The following is a 20,140-nucleotide window of genomic DNA, read 5'->3' as shown; positions in this document are numbered from 1 at the left end:
CGATGGCTAAGTGGTTAACGAAACAAACTGAGAAACTGAGTATACCAAGTACGAATTCAGTTCGTTCCATACAAACACTTTCACTTAGGATGTTGGCAACCTTCACATGGGTCATCCTGCAAGTACCCGGCATCTTTTTTTTTTTTTTAGAAATGATTCTATCTAGAAAGATATCAGGGAAACGAATGTCAACATACACCCCTGTGCCTGTTTTACAAGTATTTTAATCGAATATGCTCTGACGAACTCCTTGCACTTGTGCCCCCTCGACGTATACATCCACATAAACACGCTTAGCAACAAAATCACACCGCTTCACTGTTAAGGTCCATAAATGCCAGAAAGCTTTCTACTTTAATAGCTACTGCCCTCGAACAGCTAGACTTCAGAATTCCTTTCCTGCCACCTGCTACCTGCTACCTGCTTCCCTGGCTGTACTGATATGCAGAAGTTAAAAAGTAATGTAAACCAACATCTTGTTAATCTTTCCTAGGCATGGTCCCAAATTAGTTTGGGGTGAGGTGAGTAAAAAAAAAAAAATCACCTGATTCATACGAAATGAATGAAGGAGTATTCACTAAATTAAAAGACTATCAGTATCACTGAGTATGTACTTACATCCGAGAATGAACATGTTTTGTTTCTTTAATTGAAATCACCCCAGACAAGACAAGAAGCCACTTGATGTAAGGAGCGATAAAAAATACTACTTCAAGATTAAAATCAGTATGGTTGTCTTCAAGTCCAACGTAAACAAGTTCTTGATGAGCCGTTCCAAATTGACCGAATTTCCATTACTAACGATTACTTTATTGCCCCATTGACTACTGTACACTCTTTAACCCTTATCCTCGAGTGGCCTTAATTTTGTATTACTTTTTTATTAATTTTTTTTTTCGTTATTGTATAATGATATTTTTGGATTTGCCTCTTTACTGGACATCCATAAATAGCAAAGATAATATTTTACTTCATTTGAAAAATTAAAATTAAAACGGTAATATGCAATTAGCATTGGGAATAGAAGTACAGTAAGGGTCCTCATGTATTTCAGTCAATGCTGACTGTTTATCTATGAGAATAATATATCATGACAAGTTGTTTCTGGGTCTTCATAAGTGGTGGTGCTTATGTAAAAAAAAAAAAAAGAACAAACACAAAAAAAAAAAAGAACAAACACACAAAAAAAAAAAAAACTCAGTCATCAATAAGTGTGAGATGGATAGATTCTGACCCAGAAAAACGCAATTCTTTACCTTTGTCAGAAAGTTACTTCCGCCGGGAAGTGTCTTGTACTTCTACAAAGCCACAATTCGACCATGTATGGAGTATTTGGGCTGATGCATCTACGAGTAGTCGCTCGCTCCTGGATAGGGTTCAAAAGAGAGTCACCAACCTGATAGGTCCTGAACTGTCATCTAAGCTTCAACCTCTGTCCCGTCGGCGAAATTTTGCATCCCTCTGCCTGTTTTACAAATATTTTAATGGTGGATGCTCTGATGAACTACAAGCCCTTGTACCCCCTCGATATACATATCCCCAACAAACCCAACAAGCAGCAAAGTCCCACCCCATACGCAGTAGAGATCCCTATATGTTAGAAAGCCTTCTACTCTAATAGATTCATTCCCAGAACTGTTAGACTTTGGAACTCCTTTTCGGGTTCTTGCTTCCCTAACTGTACTGACATGCAGAAGTTCAAGTGTAATGTGAACTTGCTGCTCAACTCCCTACATAGTATCCCTGCAACTTATGTCCGTGATAGCATCCCCTACATCAAAGTGGCACTGTGCCTTGTTGGGGGGGGGTAAATGTAATAATAAAAAAGAAACATAGAATGTGAGGACTAAAGAACAAAATAAGGGGAGCGATGGTTGCGAGGCTGGCGCAAGTAAACTCAAGGTGTGCTCTCTAGCCACCTTTTTTTTTTTTTTTTTTGAAAACGCAATTTTAAATGAACCTTAAATGAACCTAAAATGAGAAAAAAATCAAGTAAGGAACGATAGCGCTTACTAAAAGAATACGAGTTATCACCCTTGACTGATTTTTTTTTCTAATAAGGTGACTCTTTAAGAATTTCTTAATAAAAAGAAACTACCGGATAAGATTAATTATTTTTAAAATAACTTTTAACCAAGTACAAATAGCATGGTATAAAATTAATAAATGAAAATTGGCTAGAAAGAATCAAAGTTTGATTTGTTAGCATAAATGCTATCTAGGTCTAACATTATTTTAATCAACATTATTTTAGACTAGCAGGCAGATTCAGCGTTGACATAGATGGATTATTTATATTCACGAATGTGACGCTGGTGAATTCAGTCGTTACCATAACACTATTCATATATGGATCTTGGCCACCTTCATATAATCCATTCCGTAAGTACTTGACGTCTTTCTAGAAAGAATTCTGACTAGAAAAATATCGTGGAAACGAATGCCAACAATAGAATCTTTGAATTCATACGACGATGATGATGACCAAGATGACATCTGATGATGATGGTGATCGTATAAATAATTGTTAGCTAAATACTTTTTAAGCAATAAAATAAATGTCACTTTTACGAAATGTACGTATTTATTTGAAATCATATTGTATTAGTCGACGGGGCAGCATAATTTCATTTTGAAAAATGCGTAAAATCGAATTTTTTTTTTACCTTAGCGACATCAAATTAAGCATCAAGAATTATCAGATGATTTAATCTTTTTAAAGTGTGTGGAGTGATAACGTACGTCCAACTAAGATATTAGATAGCTTATTCCTATTCTCGGATGTGACGCTGGTGAATTCAGTCGTTTCCATAACACTGTTTCGCATACAGATGTCGGCAAACTTCATCTGGCCCTTCCCGTAAGTAACTGACGTCTTTCTAGAAAGAATTCTGATTAGACAAATATCGGGGAAACCAATGCTAACAATTGAATCTTCGGGTACATAAGATATGATGGGTGTGTAGTCTTGTTTCAACAAGGTTTATTTTTACCACGGCGCGGCTCAGAAATGGGAAATGTTGGAAAGTGAGAAAGGTGCAAAGAACTTACCTCATTTTTGAGCTTCTTAATTTCGGCAGTATGTTCCTCGGTTTGCTGCACGTAGTGCCACTTGGCTTGTCGCTCACTGTCGAGAATTTGCAATAGGTGCAGGTGCTTTTGTTCCAATTCCTCTTTGCTTTCTATCATTTTACTATAACTGCAACAGAAAAGGCGAAACAAAAATAACAATACATCTATCTGAATGTATGTCTGCTACAAGTTCAGAAAGGTTAGCGAAAGAAACATTTAACACTCGACAAATAGTACCCCTCCCCTGATTAAAAAAAACAACAACAACATATGATCTATATATTAACACCGTAGTACGTTTAACGTGTATAACGGTTTCCATATTATAAATTATTCGATCGGGAGATTCTATATATTAAAAACGAGGATATAAGGTGATAACTAGGGCTAGGACAACAGCATATTCTTTTCATTATTTCGACCCTCGAGTGTGTATCCGTTGTTATCTTATATGCTTTTATAGAGTGATGTGGTTCTCGGTTAATTAACTGTTTCTAACTGTATCGTATATATACTCGAGAGTCAAAACAATGAAAAGAATATGCTGTTGTCATAGCCCTAGTTATAACATACTGCAAACATTAAATTAGTATATAGATACGCTAATTTAATGTTCGTAGTATGTTATCACCTTCTATTATCCTTTTTAATAAATAGGATGTCCCGATCACCGAAAATGCAATGTAAAAAAAAAAAAATTAAAATAATTCAATGGAATTATCTCGCAGACTCTTATAAGGATATTGAAGATAAACGATAATTTTTCACATGTAATATATTACTACTGGGCATTCCATGGACGTTCAGCGTGAATGGAGACCCCTTGATATCATTGTAGCCCTTTTGTTAAAACTGTGAAAGTACTTATCTAAGTAATCTGGTTAATGTAGTGTCAGAATATATCGGGTAATTTCGGTTTATCTCTAATATCCTTATACGAGACTGTGACACATTTCCATTGTATGAACGGCCAGTGCAGATGAAAACCCCAGATATAATTATACCATTTTTAGATAAAATAAATACTATCCTTAGATCCTAGCCCGAGGACTAAGAAGGTATATTTTAGTTTCACGTACGGCTCAAAAGCGACATCATTTATTTTCATTTATTTATTTTTCTTTTCACATTGCGTCTTTGGTGATCGGGAGATCCTATTTATTAAAAAGGAGGATATAAGGTGATAACATTCTATACAAACATTAAAATAGCGAAGCTATATATCAATTTAATGTTCGTAGTATGTTATTACCTTTTATCCCCCTTTTTAATGAATAGGACCACCCGATCGAATAATTTATAATCTGGAAACCGTGACACACGTAAGTACGTAAAAATTATGAATATATAGATAAATTGTATAATGACGTTTCTGAATTTTTGAGGTGAGTATTGGCTATTCGTATTATTTGGATTCTGCGGACTACTGTTCTCATCTTGAGTGTGATTTTCACATCGTTTCGATCGCTGTAACCTCCGACCTTCTTCTTGTCGAACTTGGGAAAAGAAACAGTCCTGAGTTCGACAAGATGCACCTGAAGAAGGTCAGAGGTTACATTTTCTGAAACGTTCTGATAATCACACTCAAGATGAAAACAGTGGTCCGATGAATCCAAATATTACGAATAAATTGTAATATTTATTAATTTATACAATTTAATTGTAATATCTATTAATTTATACAATAAAATAGTAATAGTTATTAATTTATGCAATTAAATTTTAAGATTTATTAATTTATGCAATTAAATTGAACATTGCTCCCTATATATGAATATACGATAATATTTATGTATGTATATGAATAAATCATAATGTTTATTTATATGACGTAATACAAATGGTCTTGTCTCGTGTTTATAAGAAACTTATAAGTTCATTAAGTTCATTAATACAACATTTCGGTTTCGATGAACGATTTAGCAAAGTGATAACAAACTAGTCTATATATATATGTATATATATACATACATACATACATACATACATACATACATATATATATATATACATACATACATATATATATATATATATATATATATATATATATATATATATATATATATATATATATATATATATGGGCGCCATGCAAAAGAAAGGACTTTCATATTAAGGTGGAAAGTAGCATTTTTTTTCTAAAAGTAAGTAAAAAAAATTTGAAAAATTATCAAGCCATCTGTACCAATGATGTGGGGGGGGGTAGTCATGTTAGACTGACGACCTTAAAATATAATTTGAAGATAAAACGACTGGAGAAAGAACGTTGCATGATTACAACAATGGCGTTTTGCAGAGCATACGCAACCTGGAGATTTGCCCATCCTCGAACAAAGATGCGCACAAAGACGACCGAGATTTCTTGCAATTAAAGATGGATAATAGGCGGTCATTAGGATTCCGAGCAATTGAAAGAAAGAATTCGAGAATAGCAGGAGAAGTGGAAGAAGTGATATTTAGACGACACACTATATCACCCTACGGTTTTGTGGTTTAAAAAAGGATTGTCACAATTAAAACATATTAGTGTCAAATTGTGGGTAGGTTGACTAGTAGATGTACATCCTAGTACATATTGCTGAGAAATATGGTTGTTACGTTGGATAACTGGCAAAAACCAACAACAAAAAGAAGGGATAAGTTCATATTTGTATTTTTCGGATATTACAATTGTTTCGACATAAACCAGACAATTTTAAATTTTATATTATTTAAAAATTTTCATAGTTACATCTCATCAGATATGTTTGAAAAAAAATACAAAGTTTGTACGTATTTTGACACATTTTTATTCAGTTAAAACTACATCGGACAGTGATTACCACCCCCTCGTGTTTTTAACATGTCCACCATCAGTGTTGAAGAAATTTATATGTGGCCTATTTTCGTATATTTGCTCTAAATTACGGCGAGAATGGTTAAATTTAGACTATTTTGAAACCGGACAAAAATTCTGAATTAATGAGGTTTATGGTTTCTTACTTTTAATTTATTATTTTTAGTGTTTTATTTATTAATGAATCTCAAGTAATTTTGTTATGGATTAACGTTTACTCAAAATTCAAAATTTTCACATGGAAAGTTTCGTATTTTGTGTATTACTCGGTTATTTTAATGTTAAACTACGTAATACTAGACTGCTATTTTTCTGTACATAAAAATAAATAAAATACGACAATATAATGTGAAATAAAATAAAATAAGATAACTATATAATCCTTGTTGGTATACAAGGATGGAATACTGTTGCCATATCTGGGCAGGAGCTTCTAAAAACAGCCTATCCTGCCTTGACAGAGTACAAAATAGACTTCGTGGCTTTGTGAGGGATGCCCTTTTCTCTACCCTGCAACCTCTCTCCCACAGAAGAGACGTTGCGAGCCTATCATTGTTTTATCGTTATTTCCATGACAGGTGCTCGTCTGAACTCCAATCTCTGGTCCCCCCTCGCCAATCTTTCACGAAAAACACCCGTCTAGCTGAATCCACTCTGAAAAATTTCCTCCACTCTTTATCTGTGCCTAAATCAAAACGTGGATTCCATGAACAAAGCTTTTTTCTTAGAACTGCACGCCTGTGGAACTCTGTTCCGTCTGCCTGCTTCCCACCGGACTACAACTTGGATGTGTTCAAGTCCAACGTTAACAAATTCCTAATGAACCGCCCCCTTAAGTAAACACTTCATCAAATCTCCACACTAACGTAATGTACTTGCAATAACCCTTACCCCGTGGTGGCTTCCGGGCCTTGATAAGTGGTGACCACTGTGTAAAAAAAAATCTTAGGATGTTAACGAGTAATAATTATTATTGTAAAAATAATATTTCCCTTCGATGGAATAATAAACCAAAACCATTTCAGGGGGAATAACTCTGAATTACTTAATCTATTCACATATAAGTCGTCGTAATTATTTTACAACCATAGAATTATACTTAATGCATTAAAATTAGTCTCAAGTAAATTAATTCCTCAAAAGTTTTTATATTTCGATTGATTTTGAAAAACTCGCAGGTGTCTACATATTCATATTAAATTATTATTCAATTACATTAACTTAAGGTGTTACGCTCGGTGTATCAGAATTTTTGTAGGAATTTTTGACACCCCTAACACGAAACTGCAAATAAAATATAAAAAAACTCGTAATTTCTCTTTTGAAGGTGAGTTGTTTATTTTCTTTATGGATTATACTTCCAAAATAAACTATTAAAGTTGTATAAAAAGTAATAGAAATATGTTTTTAAAAAACAGTAATGAAATTAATTGAATGTTACGAGTTCAGTATTTTTCAATTTTTAAACTTTAAAAATCTATCAAAATTTTACGATATTTTCAGGGTCAATGTGAAATTTTATGCTCTTTCCAATAAATCGAATATAATATTTTGGACAAACGTTTTTTTTTTAATTCACGCCCCCTATTTTCAAATGTCTATTAAAAAGTAAATAATTAATTTATGTACCAAAGTTTTATATATCATAAATTGAAGATAAAAGATCAATAAATAATATATTCAAATTTAAATCCAAAAAAGTAGTGTTTTTTAGAAATTTAAACGTAAAGTCCGAAGTTTAAAACCTTTTTAAAAAAAAAAAAAAACACGTTGTTTTTTTTTTTTTAATGAAACCTTGGTCATTGCTCCTTTAATTGAAAACAAATAGGGCTTGAATTACGAGGAGTTATAAGCTTCGAAAGATAGCGGGTGGAATCATTAAATAGTTTTCACGAAATTTCTGACACTGCTAGTGTTATGCCATTATTTATCTAATAATTATAATTTTTTTGGTACTTGGTTATTACTCTAAATTTATTTCGAATGGGTTATTTTGATTATGATGGGTGAAATCTTATCATATTGATTACATTATGAATTAGTAATTTTATGGTGTATCTATTATTTTCAATTGTTTATATATGGGACTTTAAATTGTGTAAAGGCCAGTTAAGGGTAGTTAACTGTTGATTTAAAGTTTTTCAATTTCTTAGATTTTCAAGGGTCATATCTTCTTATTATCAATTATTTTATTCTATAATTTATGTTTTTATTTTTTATTTTATTTCTGTTTGTTCACCTACAAATGGATGGTATCACATCTAACCAATGCCCCCTCCCATTTAATCCAAACTAATTTTAAATTTTTATTAATTTACTTAATTATTTATATGTTTTCTATTTTCTCCTTAATCGTTGCAAATTTCTAAAATTTGAGCTAAGTTACCAAAACCATTATTACAGTTTCAGTAATTGCTATCCCTCCTATTTAGTTTACACCGTTTAATTGGCATTAAGTTAAGTTTACTGCCAACTCAGTTGTTATATTACTTTGTCCTTCGTATTTTCATATTTAGATTTGTGTGTTCTATATACTTTACTGTCTATTGATAATACCTATTTTCAGTTTATTCTACCCAGGTTTAAATCGCGAGAATAGTAATTTATTTCTGTGGAGACAACTTTGTATCGCATCCAGTTTTTTGTTTAAAATTACCTCTTTAGAAAGCACTATGTGATAAGCTTCAAATAAACATTTTTGCAAGTTCATATGCAATAACATACTGAATTTTCAAAAGTCTACGACAATATTAAATACTTATACAAAAAAAAAGTCTGGAATCTTACTGAAGGCACCTTGTACATTTTAGAAATGGTTGGTTGGTTATTTTTTAATGGCATGCCATTCCTTTTAGGTCTTTTAATGCCAAGGAATAGTATGAATAATCAAATTGTGTTTTTCAGACTTTCAAATCTTGCGACTTTCAGAAAATTGAATCTATTGTCTATGTGAACTTTGTTAAGGAGATCCTTTATATTTTCTATTTGGTAGTTTTTTTTTACTGGTTTGTTCCAAATCTTTACAGCTAATAAATATGAGGGGCGTGCAATAAATGATGCCCCTGACCCACTGACCCACCTGACCATCTGGGAAACGCTTTCCTTTCAAAAACAAGTTCATGGCTGGGAAGAGGTGAAAGTCAGAGGGTGCAAGGTCAGGAGAGTAGGGAGGATGGGGCGGATTTCATAACCACACGCCCGTGCTTCTGATCTGGCGATATGCGAGTTGTGAACCGGAGCGTTGTCCTGCAGGAAGAGGGTACCTTTGCTGATTTTGCCTCGCACAATGACGTAGCCCCTTTTGAGGGAGTTAAGGGCTTCTATATTAATAAACCTTGTGTTTAAATTGGCCTGCACTTATGTGGAGGCAAACACACCTACACATACATATTCAGTGCGGACACATCTTTCTTAAAGGTTAAAACAGTCGCATTCGAAGATTGACATATGTTTATGTTGTGGTGGCACACATTCATTTGCATATGTGGATAGTAACTACACATAAATAGGAAGACTCAGTTAGTCTGAGTGTGTGTTCACCAGAAGCAACCGAAGGCCGCCGAGAGCAGATATGTTTCTCCAGCAAAGACTTTCTTATTTGACACCATTATGTAAATATCCTGTAAATATACCTTTTCCTAATACACTTCTTATTTGATCTACCTTTGTTTGTTGAGTCGTCATTTGTATTGCTTTCTATGTTACTTGTTTCAACCTGCAAACTTAACAGTTTATGAATTCAGTGCATAATAAAAGTTAAACAATGTTGACATCATAAATTGAGAAACAAATCATCGCGTGAAACGCATTGTTCTCTCCCATTCTCTATCTCTCTCTCTCTTTCTCTATTTCTCTCATTCACTCCCTTTCTCTCTTTTTCAATGAAGAAACAGAGAAATGAAATATAATTTCATTGTTTTAAAACAGTTGAAATTTGATCTCTATACGCGATGGGTCGACAAAATATGCTTCCTCCTTGTTAACTGTCAAATAAATTATATATATTTTTATAAAGATGCATTTGTCGCTATTTTATATAAGTATTCGATTTGAGCATACCATTAATGCCGACGATGGGAAGATGCCTGCAATGACCACACAAGATGCGACCCATGCCAGACAATTATAGCCAACGACGTATCGACCCGTTTTCGTTGATGTTTCCAGCATGTGTCTATCGTTAGATATCATTGGATATCGTTTATTCCCCAGGGAGCTGGTTGCGTTCCCAAGACGTTCATCAACCAAGTAACCCTCCCGGGGAGGCGATAGTATCATACACGCCTATACTTCTGATCTGACAACATGCGAGTTGTGGACCGGAGCGTTGTCCTGCAGGAGGAGGGTACCTTTGCTGTTCTTGCCCCGCCTCTTGATTTTGATAACTTCACTTAATTTCCTCAAAAGTGAAGCATAATAGGCTCCTGTAATTGTGGTACCCTTTGCCAGGAAATCTGTCATCACTACTCCGTCCTGGTCCCAGAAGACTGTGAGCATGACCTTACCAGCGGAGGGCTGCACCCTTTCCTTCTTTGGATGTGGTGAGTCCAAGTACTTCCACTGCATTGACTGGACTTTGGTCTCTGGATCATAGTGATGGACCCAGGTTTCATCCTGTATAATCAGTCTTTTGAAAAACTTTGACTCATCTTCTTGGCACATCTCCAAATTCATCCTCGAGCACTCGACGCGTTCACGCTTCTGGAATGGTGTGAGCAACCTGGGAATCCATCTGGCAGACACCTTATACATATGGAAATGGTTATGAATAATATTTTCCACAGACACTGTGCTAATCTTGACATCTTGGGCTATTTGGCGAATAGTAATGCGCCGATCTTCCAAAATGGCAGCCTCAACTTGACGGACAGATGCCTTATCAATGGAAGAAGTGGGGCGACCAGGTCTGGGAGCTGTTTCCACAGACTTCCAGCCATGTTTGAATTCACGATGCCAGCGTTTTACAAGGTCATATGATGGGGCATTATCACCATAAGTTTCTTTCATTTCATCAAAAGTCTCCTGTGGTGTGCGTCCTTTCAAATACAAAAACCATATCACTGCTCGACATTCAATAGGTTCCATTTCACACCTGACTCAGTTCAAACACATTTAAAACAGAAACCACACTTAGTTCAGAACTGTATTTTGCTACATAACACGTAGAGATATAAATCATTGCACATGCAAAATTTCAGCTAGATCAGACAACTGGAAGTGGGGCAGAGGCATTACTTATTGCGCGCTCCTCGTATATGTTTAGTGGTGAATATGACTGGCATAGTATGCATGTTGGAGGTTCTTCTCCCTTCAGGAAATATGAATGAGTTAAGTGAGAATGACCTTTACATATTCTTGCATATACCATCTGCTTCCTCCTGTGTCTTGGCTGCAATTCTTTGATGATCAGAATTATTTTGCTTTTATGGATTTGAAGAAAGATTTTGACAGCTTGGCAAGAGATCTGGTGGGCTTTGCGTAAATTAGGAGCAAGTGATTGGTTCAAACTCAAAGTCATATGCACACTATATTTAATGTATTGCACGTTGCTTTACATTTGTATTTTATAACGATTGAAATGACTACTATATATTGAGCACAATATAATAATCAATAGAGAATCGGCTCAATAATAATTAATACGAAAGATGCATGAATTGAAATATCATATTTAAGCATATTTTATGACTGGCCAACGCCGGGCTGCTTGCTAATAATAGTATGAATATTCGAAAGGAAGTTAAAGAGATTTTTGTTTTTATTTTCAAATTTTCTTGTAAAATCTTGTGACTTTCAGAAAATTAAATCTATTGTCTATGTGAACTTTGTTAAGAAAGTTATTTATATTTTCTATTTGATAATAGTTTTGTCTTGCGTGATCTTTCCAAACAATGAGTATGTGGTCGAAGGCGAAGAGTGACTAGTGCATGTTAGAAGCTTTTCTCCCTTCAAAACGTATGAATTGGTTAAAGTAGTATTACCGACTCGTACAGCTAGGGTTTAAGGATTTTAAATATGTGTAATGGCAGGCTAAATATTGGAATTATTTAGAGCATGGTGTTGTTGCTGTTTTGAACTTAGAAAAACTTTATTTTGTGAAGTGAAACGTTAATCGCAAAAAAATAATTTTAATTTGCTCAGACTTTTCATTAGGCAACAATTTAAATTTCATTCTAATTAGAAATAAAACCATGAATAATGTATATTCCATCATGTATTATCGTTAGATAAAATATGTCAGATGAATGCTAATTAAAGACATTTTTTCTGGAGATAACATAGATATCATCATCATCATCATTATAATTGTTATCATCATCATCATCATCATCATCATCATCATCATCATCATCATCATCATCATTATCATAGTCGTCGTAATCATCATAATCATCGTAACTGTCATCATCATCATCATCATCATCATCATTATCGTCATCATCCTCATCATCATCGTCATGATCATCAGCATCATCATCATCATCATCGTCATCATTATCGTCATCGTCATCATCCTCATCATCATCGTCATCATCGTTGTTGTCATCATTGTCATCATCATCATCATCATTCTCATCATCATCATCATCGTCGTCAGCATAAGCATCATCATCATCGTCATTCTCGTCATCATCATCATTCTCGTCATCATCGTCATCATTATCACCACCAATTTAACGCCTATTATACATGCTGACATATATTGGACTGCTTTTAGAGATTGACTTCCAAGCAGACCTATATCTGGTCAGATATTTATTTATATTGCTTTCTCTGAAGTTAACCTTTTCTAAGGGATTCCTCGGTCCTAAACTACGCTTAAATATGATATTTTAATTCATGCAGATTTCATATTTTATGTTATAGAGCCAAATCTCTATTATTATATTGTACCCACTATATATTAGTGAATTCAAAAGTTTAAAAAATGACTTCTACGACCACCACCATCATAATCGCAACATCTGTTATTTGTTAGTGTTGTTATTTTAAATTAGCTGTACCCGGCCACGCGTTGGTATGGCTCATTTTGTTTAAATAGAAATACAATTAAAAAAAGTACAAATGTACTGTAAATTTACTGAATATATATATTTATTTATCCCACGAAAATATTATGTTTATATACCTTTATTATTTTTTGCAATTATTCTAACAACAAAAGACGGTTTTTATTTCAAATCACGCACACAAACACACACACACACACACACACACACAAACACACGCATGCACGGACTATAATATGAACCATTAGCGAGCCATGTTTTTTGTTTATGTTCTTAATACTTGTGGATACACAATATTTTTAGACTTGTTAATGTTTATAGTAAACGCTCAGCCAATTGTGAAGTGCAACACACACACACAATACAGTAATGACCTAAGCATGAAATGAGATTGACGATGTGCGAAGTAATCCGTCTCTTAGTTACGCCATATTATAATGTAACTAACCGTTCATTTATGAGATGTAGAATTGGATTCCAAAATATGAGAATTATCAGAGCTGAGCTAATCAGAATGGAGAGAGTTTGGAGGAGGAGCCGTTATTATTTATGAATCGGAAACTGTCAAGATTATGTTAGGTCTATGTATTTATTAGCCAAGGCAGTGTAATACCAGAATCTGTAGAAAGTGTAGAATTAATTCCAGTGACAACTGGTAGCAGTGATAGGACTAAATATTTAGAGAGAAAAATAGGGACGTTTTCCTTTAAAGATGCTGCGATTGTGATGGTGATGCTCGTAGGATGCAGTGTAGCATTTTAATATCACGGTTAATTATGTATAAAATGGTGGTCGAAAGCTACATTAGCCTAGATGTATTGAATTTGTATGTGGCATATGTTATCGCAAACCTACGATACTGTGGTCCAGAGGGGAATTTCTGCAGAGATTTTATTATATATGGAGATTATTTTTTATATTTTAAAACACTTGTGTTTCATGTTTTCGCAATCATCAGTGCAGGAAGTGATAATTATTGCTGGTCAACAGATTCAAACCCAGTTACAAAGTCACTTTTGATTCCATTTGCTAGGACGTTATTGCTGGGCCAACATCAATTAACACGAGTATTAAGAGAATTTAAACACCTATAAATGCCAAATATCGACATAATACTAACGCAGTCAGAGGGTGTTCTAATATATACTGTCGTTTGGGCGATTGGGTTTCGATCCTGGCTTGAGGTAGTTGCTTGTCTAGCCGCACTGATAAGCTGTGAAACAGCAAAACAGTACTGTATGTGGATGACTATATATATATATATATATATATATATATATATATATATATATATATATATATATATATATATAGGATTAGAAGCCCCGATTGTGGTTTGGGCGGTCGGGTTTCGATCCTGGCTTGTCTAGCCGCACTGATGAGCTGTGAAACAGCAAAACAGTACTGTATGTGGATGATTATAATGCTCCCTATCTTAGGTTGAGCATTTGGGAAGTAATATACAAATTACCATTAGCGTATGAAGCGATGCTTTTTGTGTAAAAAAATTTGAGCTTAGGTACTTTGGACAATGTCAAAACATTGTTTATTCACTGCTTGTATAGCAGCAGTCGTACAGCGCAACGGTTAGAAGCTCCGACTGTCGTTTAGGCGATCGGGCCTCAATCTGGCTTGAGGTAGTTGCTTGACTAGTTGCAATGATGAGCTACGAAACAGTACTGTATGCGGATGACTATATATATATATATATATATATATAAAGCAGCATTTTTCATCCAAGGCATATTTCATTAAATAAAATAGATATTCTTTGTCTATTAATTTTACTTTCGATCGTGGCAAACTTCTGAATAACAGTCTTCACTTCTGGCGGGAACTGGCTGATGTAATCACCATATTTATCATAAGTCCGAGTACTTTCCAATCCTTCAGGATTCATCTTCAGGAAAAAATTAATCTAAGTGATTTTGAATAATTTATATACCTTTTTCCTCTTCTTTTTTCCATTGGTAAATTATATTATTTTATTTTATTTATTTATTTTATTTATACACCCCACACACATATATACATAGACACATATATATACATATATGTTTAAAGAAAAAATTAGAAAAAACCGAATGAAATCATTAAAAAATCAACGTTTCGTCCCTATCTCAAAGGACATCTTCAGGATAATTGAGATAAAAATGTGATAAAAGAAAAAGTCATAGATCGTGCGAAAAAAGACAGTTTTTTAAAATCCAACCCATGTTGGGAAAGGATGAAATATGTGTGCCTCCTTTCCCAACATGGGTTGGATTTTAAAAAACTGTCTTTTTTCGCACGATCTATGACTTTTTCTTTTATCACATTTTTATCTCAATTATCCTGAAGATGTCCTTTGAGATAGGGACGAAACGTTGATTTTTTAATGATTTCATTCGGTTTTTTCTAATTTTTTCTTTAAACATAACGTCAACCACCGCTGGTATATTTTTTAATTCCTTATACATATACATATATATATATGTGTGTGTGTGTTTGTGTGTGTTTGTGTGTGTGTGTGTGTGTGTGTGTGTAAAAGAATGTTTAAGATAATGAATTAATGGATAAGTATGAAACAAAATAGTTGAAATAATAACACAAGCAAATCTGTATAAACAACATAATGTAACGTTGTCGTTACATAATGTTGGTTACATGTAACGTTATCGTTACATGTAAACTCCGACCCACACGTTGTGCATGAAAGTCTTACAAAGAAAGTCGACTCCTTTTTTTTTTGTTTATTGAACTAAAAGGCATTTATTCATGGTACTTTTCAAAATAACACATCGTATCTTGTTTTAAAAGTCTCTTAGTCCGCGATATAGCTGACAAAATCCTGCCGTGTGGAACACATGGTCTTTGTTCCGATGCGTCGACATGTCTGCTTGTCCCGTCACCACGTGGGTTTCAAATCTTTCATGCCAACCCGTATTTGCATCGTTGTCCTGCCACGCAGTTTTCTTTAATCGTTCTCATTCCTTCTACTACTATGTCTGCAGCTCACACAACGGCACATGGTCGTCAAACCATTATTTTGTTCAATATGTGCATTGCATCTTATTTTAAAAGTTCCTCTCACACTGACTTGTGCTTCCAAATTCTCTGATCACCAACGTTATACCTCACTGTCACCGCTATGTGATTTTCCGTCGTTTGACGTCCAACTGTTACACGTTCATCTCACGCCGGCACGCCTTGCTAGTCCTCTCACCACGTGATGCCTTTTGTTGCCTCCTTTTCTTTCTCTTCTCTTCCTCCGCTGTGATGTAAGCTCACGCACTGGCTTAGTAATTTGCATATGAGTAATGTGGCTGCTGCTGCTGGTAAATACACGTCAGCGGCTGTGTTACAATTAATCTTTGGTAGATTAAGGTCATTTACACGACCGAAGTATCGGTTAGTTTTGAGATCTGTTTATTGCATTTTTTAAACAATTTTGTTTTCATGCTTATCCCCTAATTCCATATGCTAACCATTCCATTTTGTCTGAAATCTCATTTCAAGTTTTATATGTCCTCATCGCATACTATGAAAAGGCAAGAAGCTCTCACGCTTGCCTGAGAGAACGATAATTAAAGCGAATAAATTGTTTATATCCTCTTCTTACTCAGAAGTAAAAAGAGGAACTTCTTTCAAATTGTATAGAGTACATGTTTCATACAAAAGACGTTGTATAAACTTCTTAATGCTTACATAAGAAAACCGCAAGAGGCATTCTACAATTCATGCTATATGAAACGAGATCAATTTTAGGAGTTGGAAAATCAAAAAGGTGCGATACATGCGAATGTTTTTCACCTTTAGAAACGTTGCTGCAGCCGGATAAAAGTGCATCCTTTCATATGATATTCAGATCCTTCTAAAAATGAAACGGTTTGTCGAGCATTGAAATATATTTGCATTAGATTTTCAAAGTGAAAGTGAAAGTGAAAATGAAAGTGAAAGTGAAAGTTGGAGAGCATTCATTTCATAATAGTGTCATAATCAATGAACAAATATAAACACGTGCTCGCCACAAAGATCGGAAACAACATGCCGAAACCACTACGTCAAATGCTAAGCATGTTTTAAAAGGCATATTTTTAGATGAAATGATAAAAAATATCGTTTAATTTTGAAGCGTTTTTTCCTTTCGTTCCAAACAAGGAATATTGCTACTTGGGCGTAAGTTAAATTTAGTTCTATCTGGAACCATAGCTACAGAGTCACTACGTAAGGAGTTGAGCAGCGAGATATTTATTCGCATTACATTTGAATTTCTATATGGTATTACAGCCAGAGAAACAGGAAACAATGAGTCTAGAAGTAATACATAACAAACATAAAACATAATACCAAATCTCCAGACAGACAGATACCGAATCTTCATTATTAATAGCAGTAATAGCATAGTTTTGGCTTCAGGCAGGCATATATCAAATCTTCATTATTAATCAAAGTAATAGTATAGTTTCGTCTTCATACAGGCAAATATCAAACCTTCATTATTAACAGCAGTAATAGTATAGTTTCGGTTTCAGACAGACACATCAACTCTTCATTATTTATAGAAAAAATAGTATAGTTTCGATTTCAGATACCAAATCTCCATTAATAATAGATTTATGAATTTGTTTAAATAGAATAAAACATTACTAACTTATTATATCTTTTAAATTGATAATTTAACCTTGTCCATATATATTTCTTTCTTACCAATTTTAGAATATCGCATTATTTCTAATATAAGTGACAATCATGGTCACCTGGCGTTGTCCGGGGCATAGGCAACAAAATAAAAGTATGCCTCTTCTTTTAAAACTTCGCTCTTTCTAGCTTTCTCTGTCTCCTCTTTATTCCACTACTCCTCTCCCTCCTCTCTCTCTCTCTTTCTCAACCCTTTCTCATTTCTCTGGCAATTGGAAAAATCCTTACAGAATTACTGCATAATAACATTAAAAAATCTAACTTTTTCTATCCTCTTGTTGTTTTCTCTCACTTTTCTCTCTCTCTCTCTCTCTCTCTCTTTCGCCCCCTCTTTCACTTTCTCTGGCAACTGAAAAAATATCGTTAACGAATTACTACATAATGACATTTAATAAATCTAGCTTTCTCTACCCCCTTCTCTATTCTCCCCCGGTCTTTCTTCTTCTTCTTCTTCTTCTTCTTCTTCTTCTTCTTCTTCTTCTTCTTCTTCTTCTTCTCTCTCTCTCTATCAACCCCTCTCTCTCTCTCTCAGTTTCTCTAGCTCCTGAAAAAATCGTTAAGAAAGTACTACATGATAATATTAAAAAAAGAAAAGAAATAGCTCTAAATAGCACCCTCCCCCCCCCTTAAATATTTATGTTCCTGTTGATCAGCGAATTTTTAATCTGCTAAAGAAAATGTTGATAAAAGCATATATCAGCTTTGTAGGTGTGTTTTGTGTAGATTTTGATTTTTATCTGGACACAGATAAATAACATTCCTTTATATAATAGGTTGCAATACAAATGAATGAAATGACTTCGTACCACCGTAGAAAACTTGGACACGATATGATGATCCATTTCACATGTTCTACTCTCACGGCAGCGTGAAGATTCCATAAAATAAATACATTAGTGCTTAACGAATTACTTACCGCAAAATAACATTTAAAAATCCAGCTCTCTCTTATTCCCTTTCAATCCTCTTCGCCCCCCCCCCCACCCGCTTTCTCTCTCCTTCTCTCTCTCTCTCTCTCTCTCTCTCTTTATCAATCCCTCTCTCAATTTCCCTAGCACCTGAAACAAACTATTAATGGATTACTACATAACGCAAGACTCGCTTATGTAAATGCATGACGAAATGACGTCACCAGTAGGGAAAAATAGAGACTTAAAAAAAGGAGATCACGTTAGAGACGAGAAGAACGTTCGAGATCACGTAGAGGCGGCCCAGCGATAACGAGAGAATGAAGAAATAAATGTCGTTGTACAACAAAAAAAAAGCGAGTTGAAGTTCTTATCTATTGTTTGTCTGTTACAACGTCTTGGTTTGTCGGACAACGTCACAATAATATTAAAAATCGTTCTAAATCTCAACCCCCTTACCTAATTCTGTTCCTGTCGAGCACGAAAAAAATTAATATTAAAAAAAATAAACAAATGATCCTAAAGGCAATACTGATAAAAATATATATCAACTTTATAGGTGTGTCTTCTGTAGTTTTTTGCTTTCATCTGGACACACGGACAAATAACATTCCTTTATATAATAAACTAGCTCGGGTGTCCGGCGTTGCCCAGGTGTTTGGAGGTGTGTGTTGAGCAAAAAAAAAAAAGTGAAAGTAGGCAGGTAGGCTCGAACCTGTAATGCGAAGGAGGAAAAGAATGTGAAAAAAAGTGACGTCTTTGCTGTTGCGCCCATCGCCCAACCGGAAGTGACGTATATTTAAATTAAGGCTAGTCAATCGAAAAGGGAGGATGACTTTCGAAAATATCGGCGAAAAAAGCGACCTCTCCCTGTAGAAAAGTGCCCAATTGCGGGGAAGGATTTAATGTTTATAGTAAATTTTTCGATATTTGTCGTCCGAAGTGTCGTTCTTCAAAACGATATAGATTTCGTGAAAATCCGTCGCCTCTGTTAAATGTTTTAGGCAGACAAACAAGCAAACAAACAAACATACATGCATACATACATTTAGAATTCGACCCCCCCCAACATCATCTATACTTTTAATTTGTTTTGATCTATTTCATTCCTAATGAATCCCACGCTAGACGCCGCATCCCGACTATGTTACCTAGCATCTTCTCTAATCTTCTGATGAGAAGCATTAGGCTTCGAAATGCCTTGGCATAAAGAGTCCCTTCTATCTCCCAACTAATCGATTGTATTCCCTTATTGAATGAATAAACCAATCTGTATCCACCAATATATAGTTATGTGACTTCATTTTCCACTCCTATTGTTTTCATATATAAGCTCCAATGATACTTGTTGAGCTTTATAATGCCCAGATAAGTCTCCTCTCATAGAATTGAGCTCGCTCTTTTCCTCTAACGCTCTAAGCTACATACATACATACATACATACATACATACATACATACATAAATACATACATTTAAATAGGCACATTTACATTATAGAAGATGGCAAAACTGATAGATTCACGCCGATCAAGATGACTTGGCACCACTGAAGAAACTTGAACCCGGCATGGTAAGACTATAATCCATGTGCTGATCCATTACACCCGTTCCACTTTCATACCAGCATGA

The 20,140-nt window shown here is 34.6% G+C and overlaps 1 protein-coding gene across 3 annotated transcripts in view; it reads right to left on the bottom strand.

Moving 5' to 3' along the window:
- Positions 1–20,140, bottom strand: part of LOC145249497 (ras-specific guanine nucleotide-releasing factor 2-like) — a 1,106,705-nt gene that overhangs the window by 635,222 nt on the left and 451,343 nt on the right. For all 3 annotated transcript variants that reach the window (XM_080111105.1, XM_080111106.1, XM_080111107.1), the window contains exon 3: positions 3,052–3,199. In XM_080111105.1, the coding sequence (XP_079967231.1) occupies positions 3,052–3,199 (148 nt within the window). The remainder of the gene's footprint in view (positions 1–3,051; positions 3,200–20,140) is intronic.

The sequence above is a fragment of the Euprymna scolopes genome, chromosome 28, assembly GCF_053919585.1.
Source record: "Euprymna scolopes isolate OS-2025 chromosome 28, ASM5391958v1, whole genome shotgun sequence".
NCBI lineage: Eukaryota > Metazoa > Mollusca > Cephalopoda > Sepiida > Sepiolidae > Euprymna > Euprymna scolopes.
The sequence above is the reverse complement of the archived record's forward strand: the minus strand, read 5'-3'. Positions and strand labels throughout refer to the sequence as shown.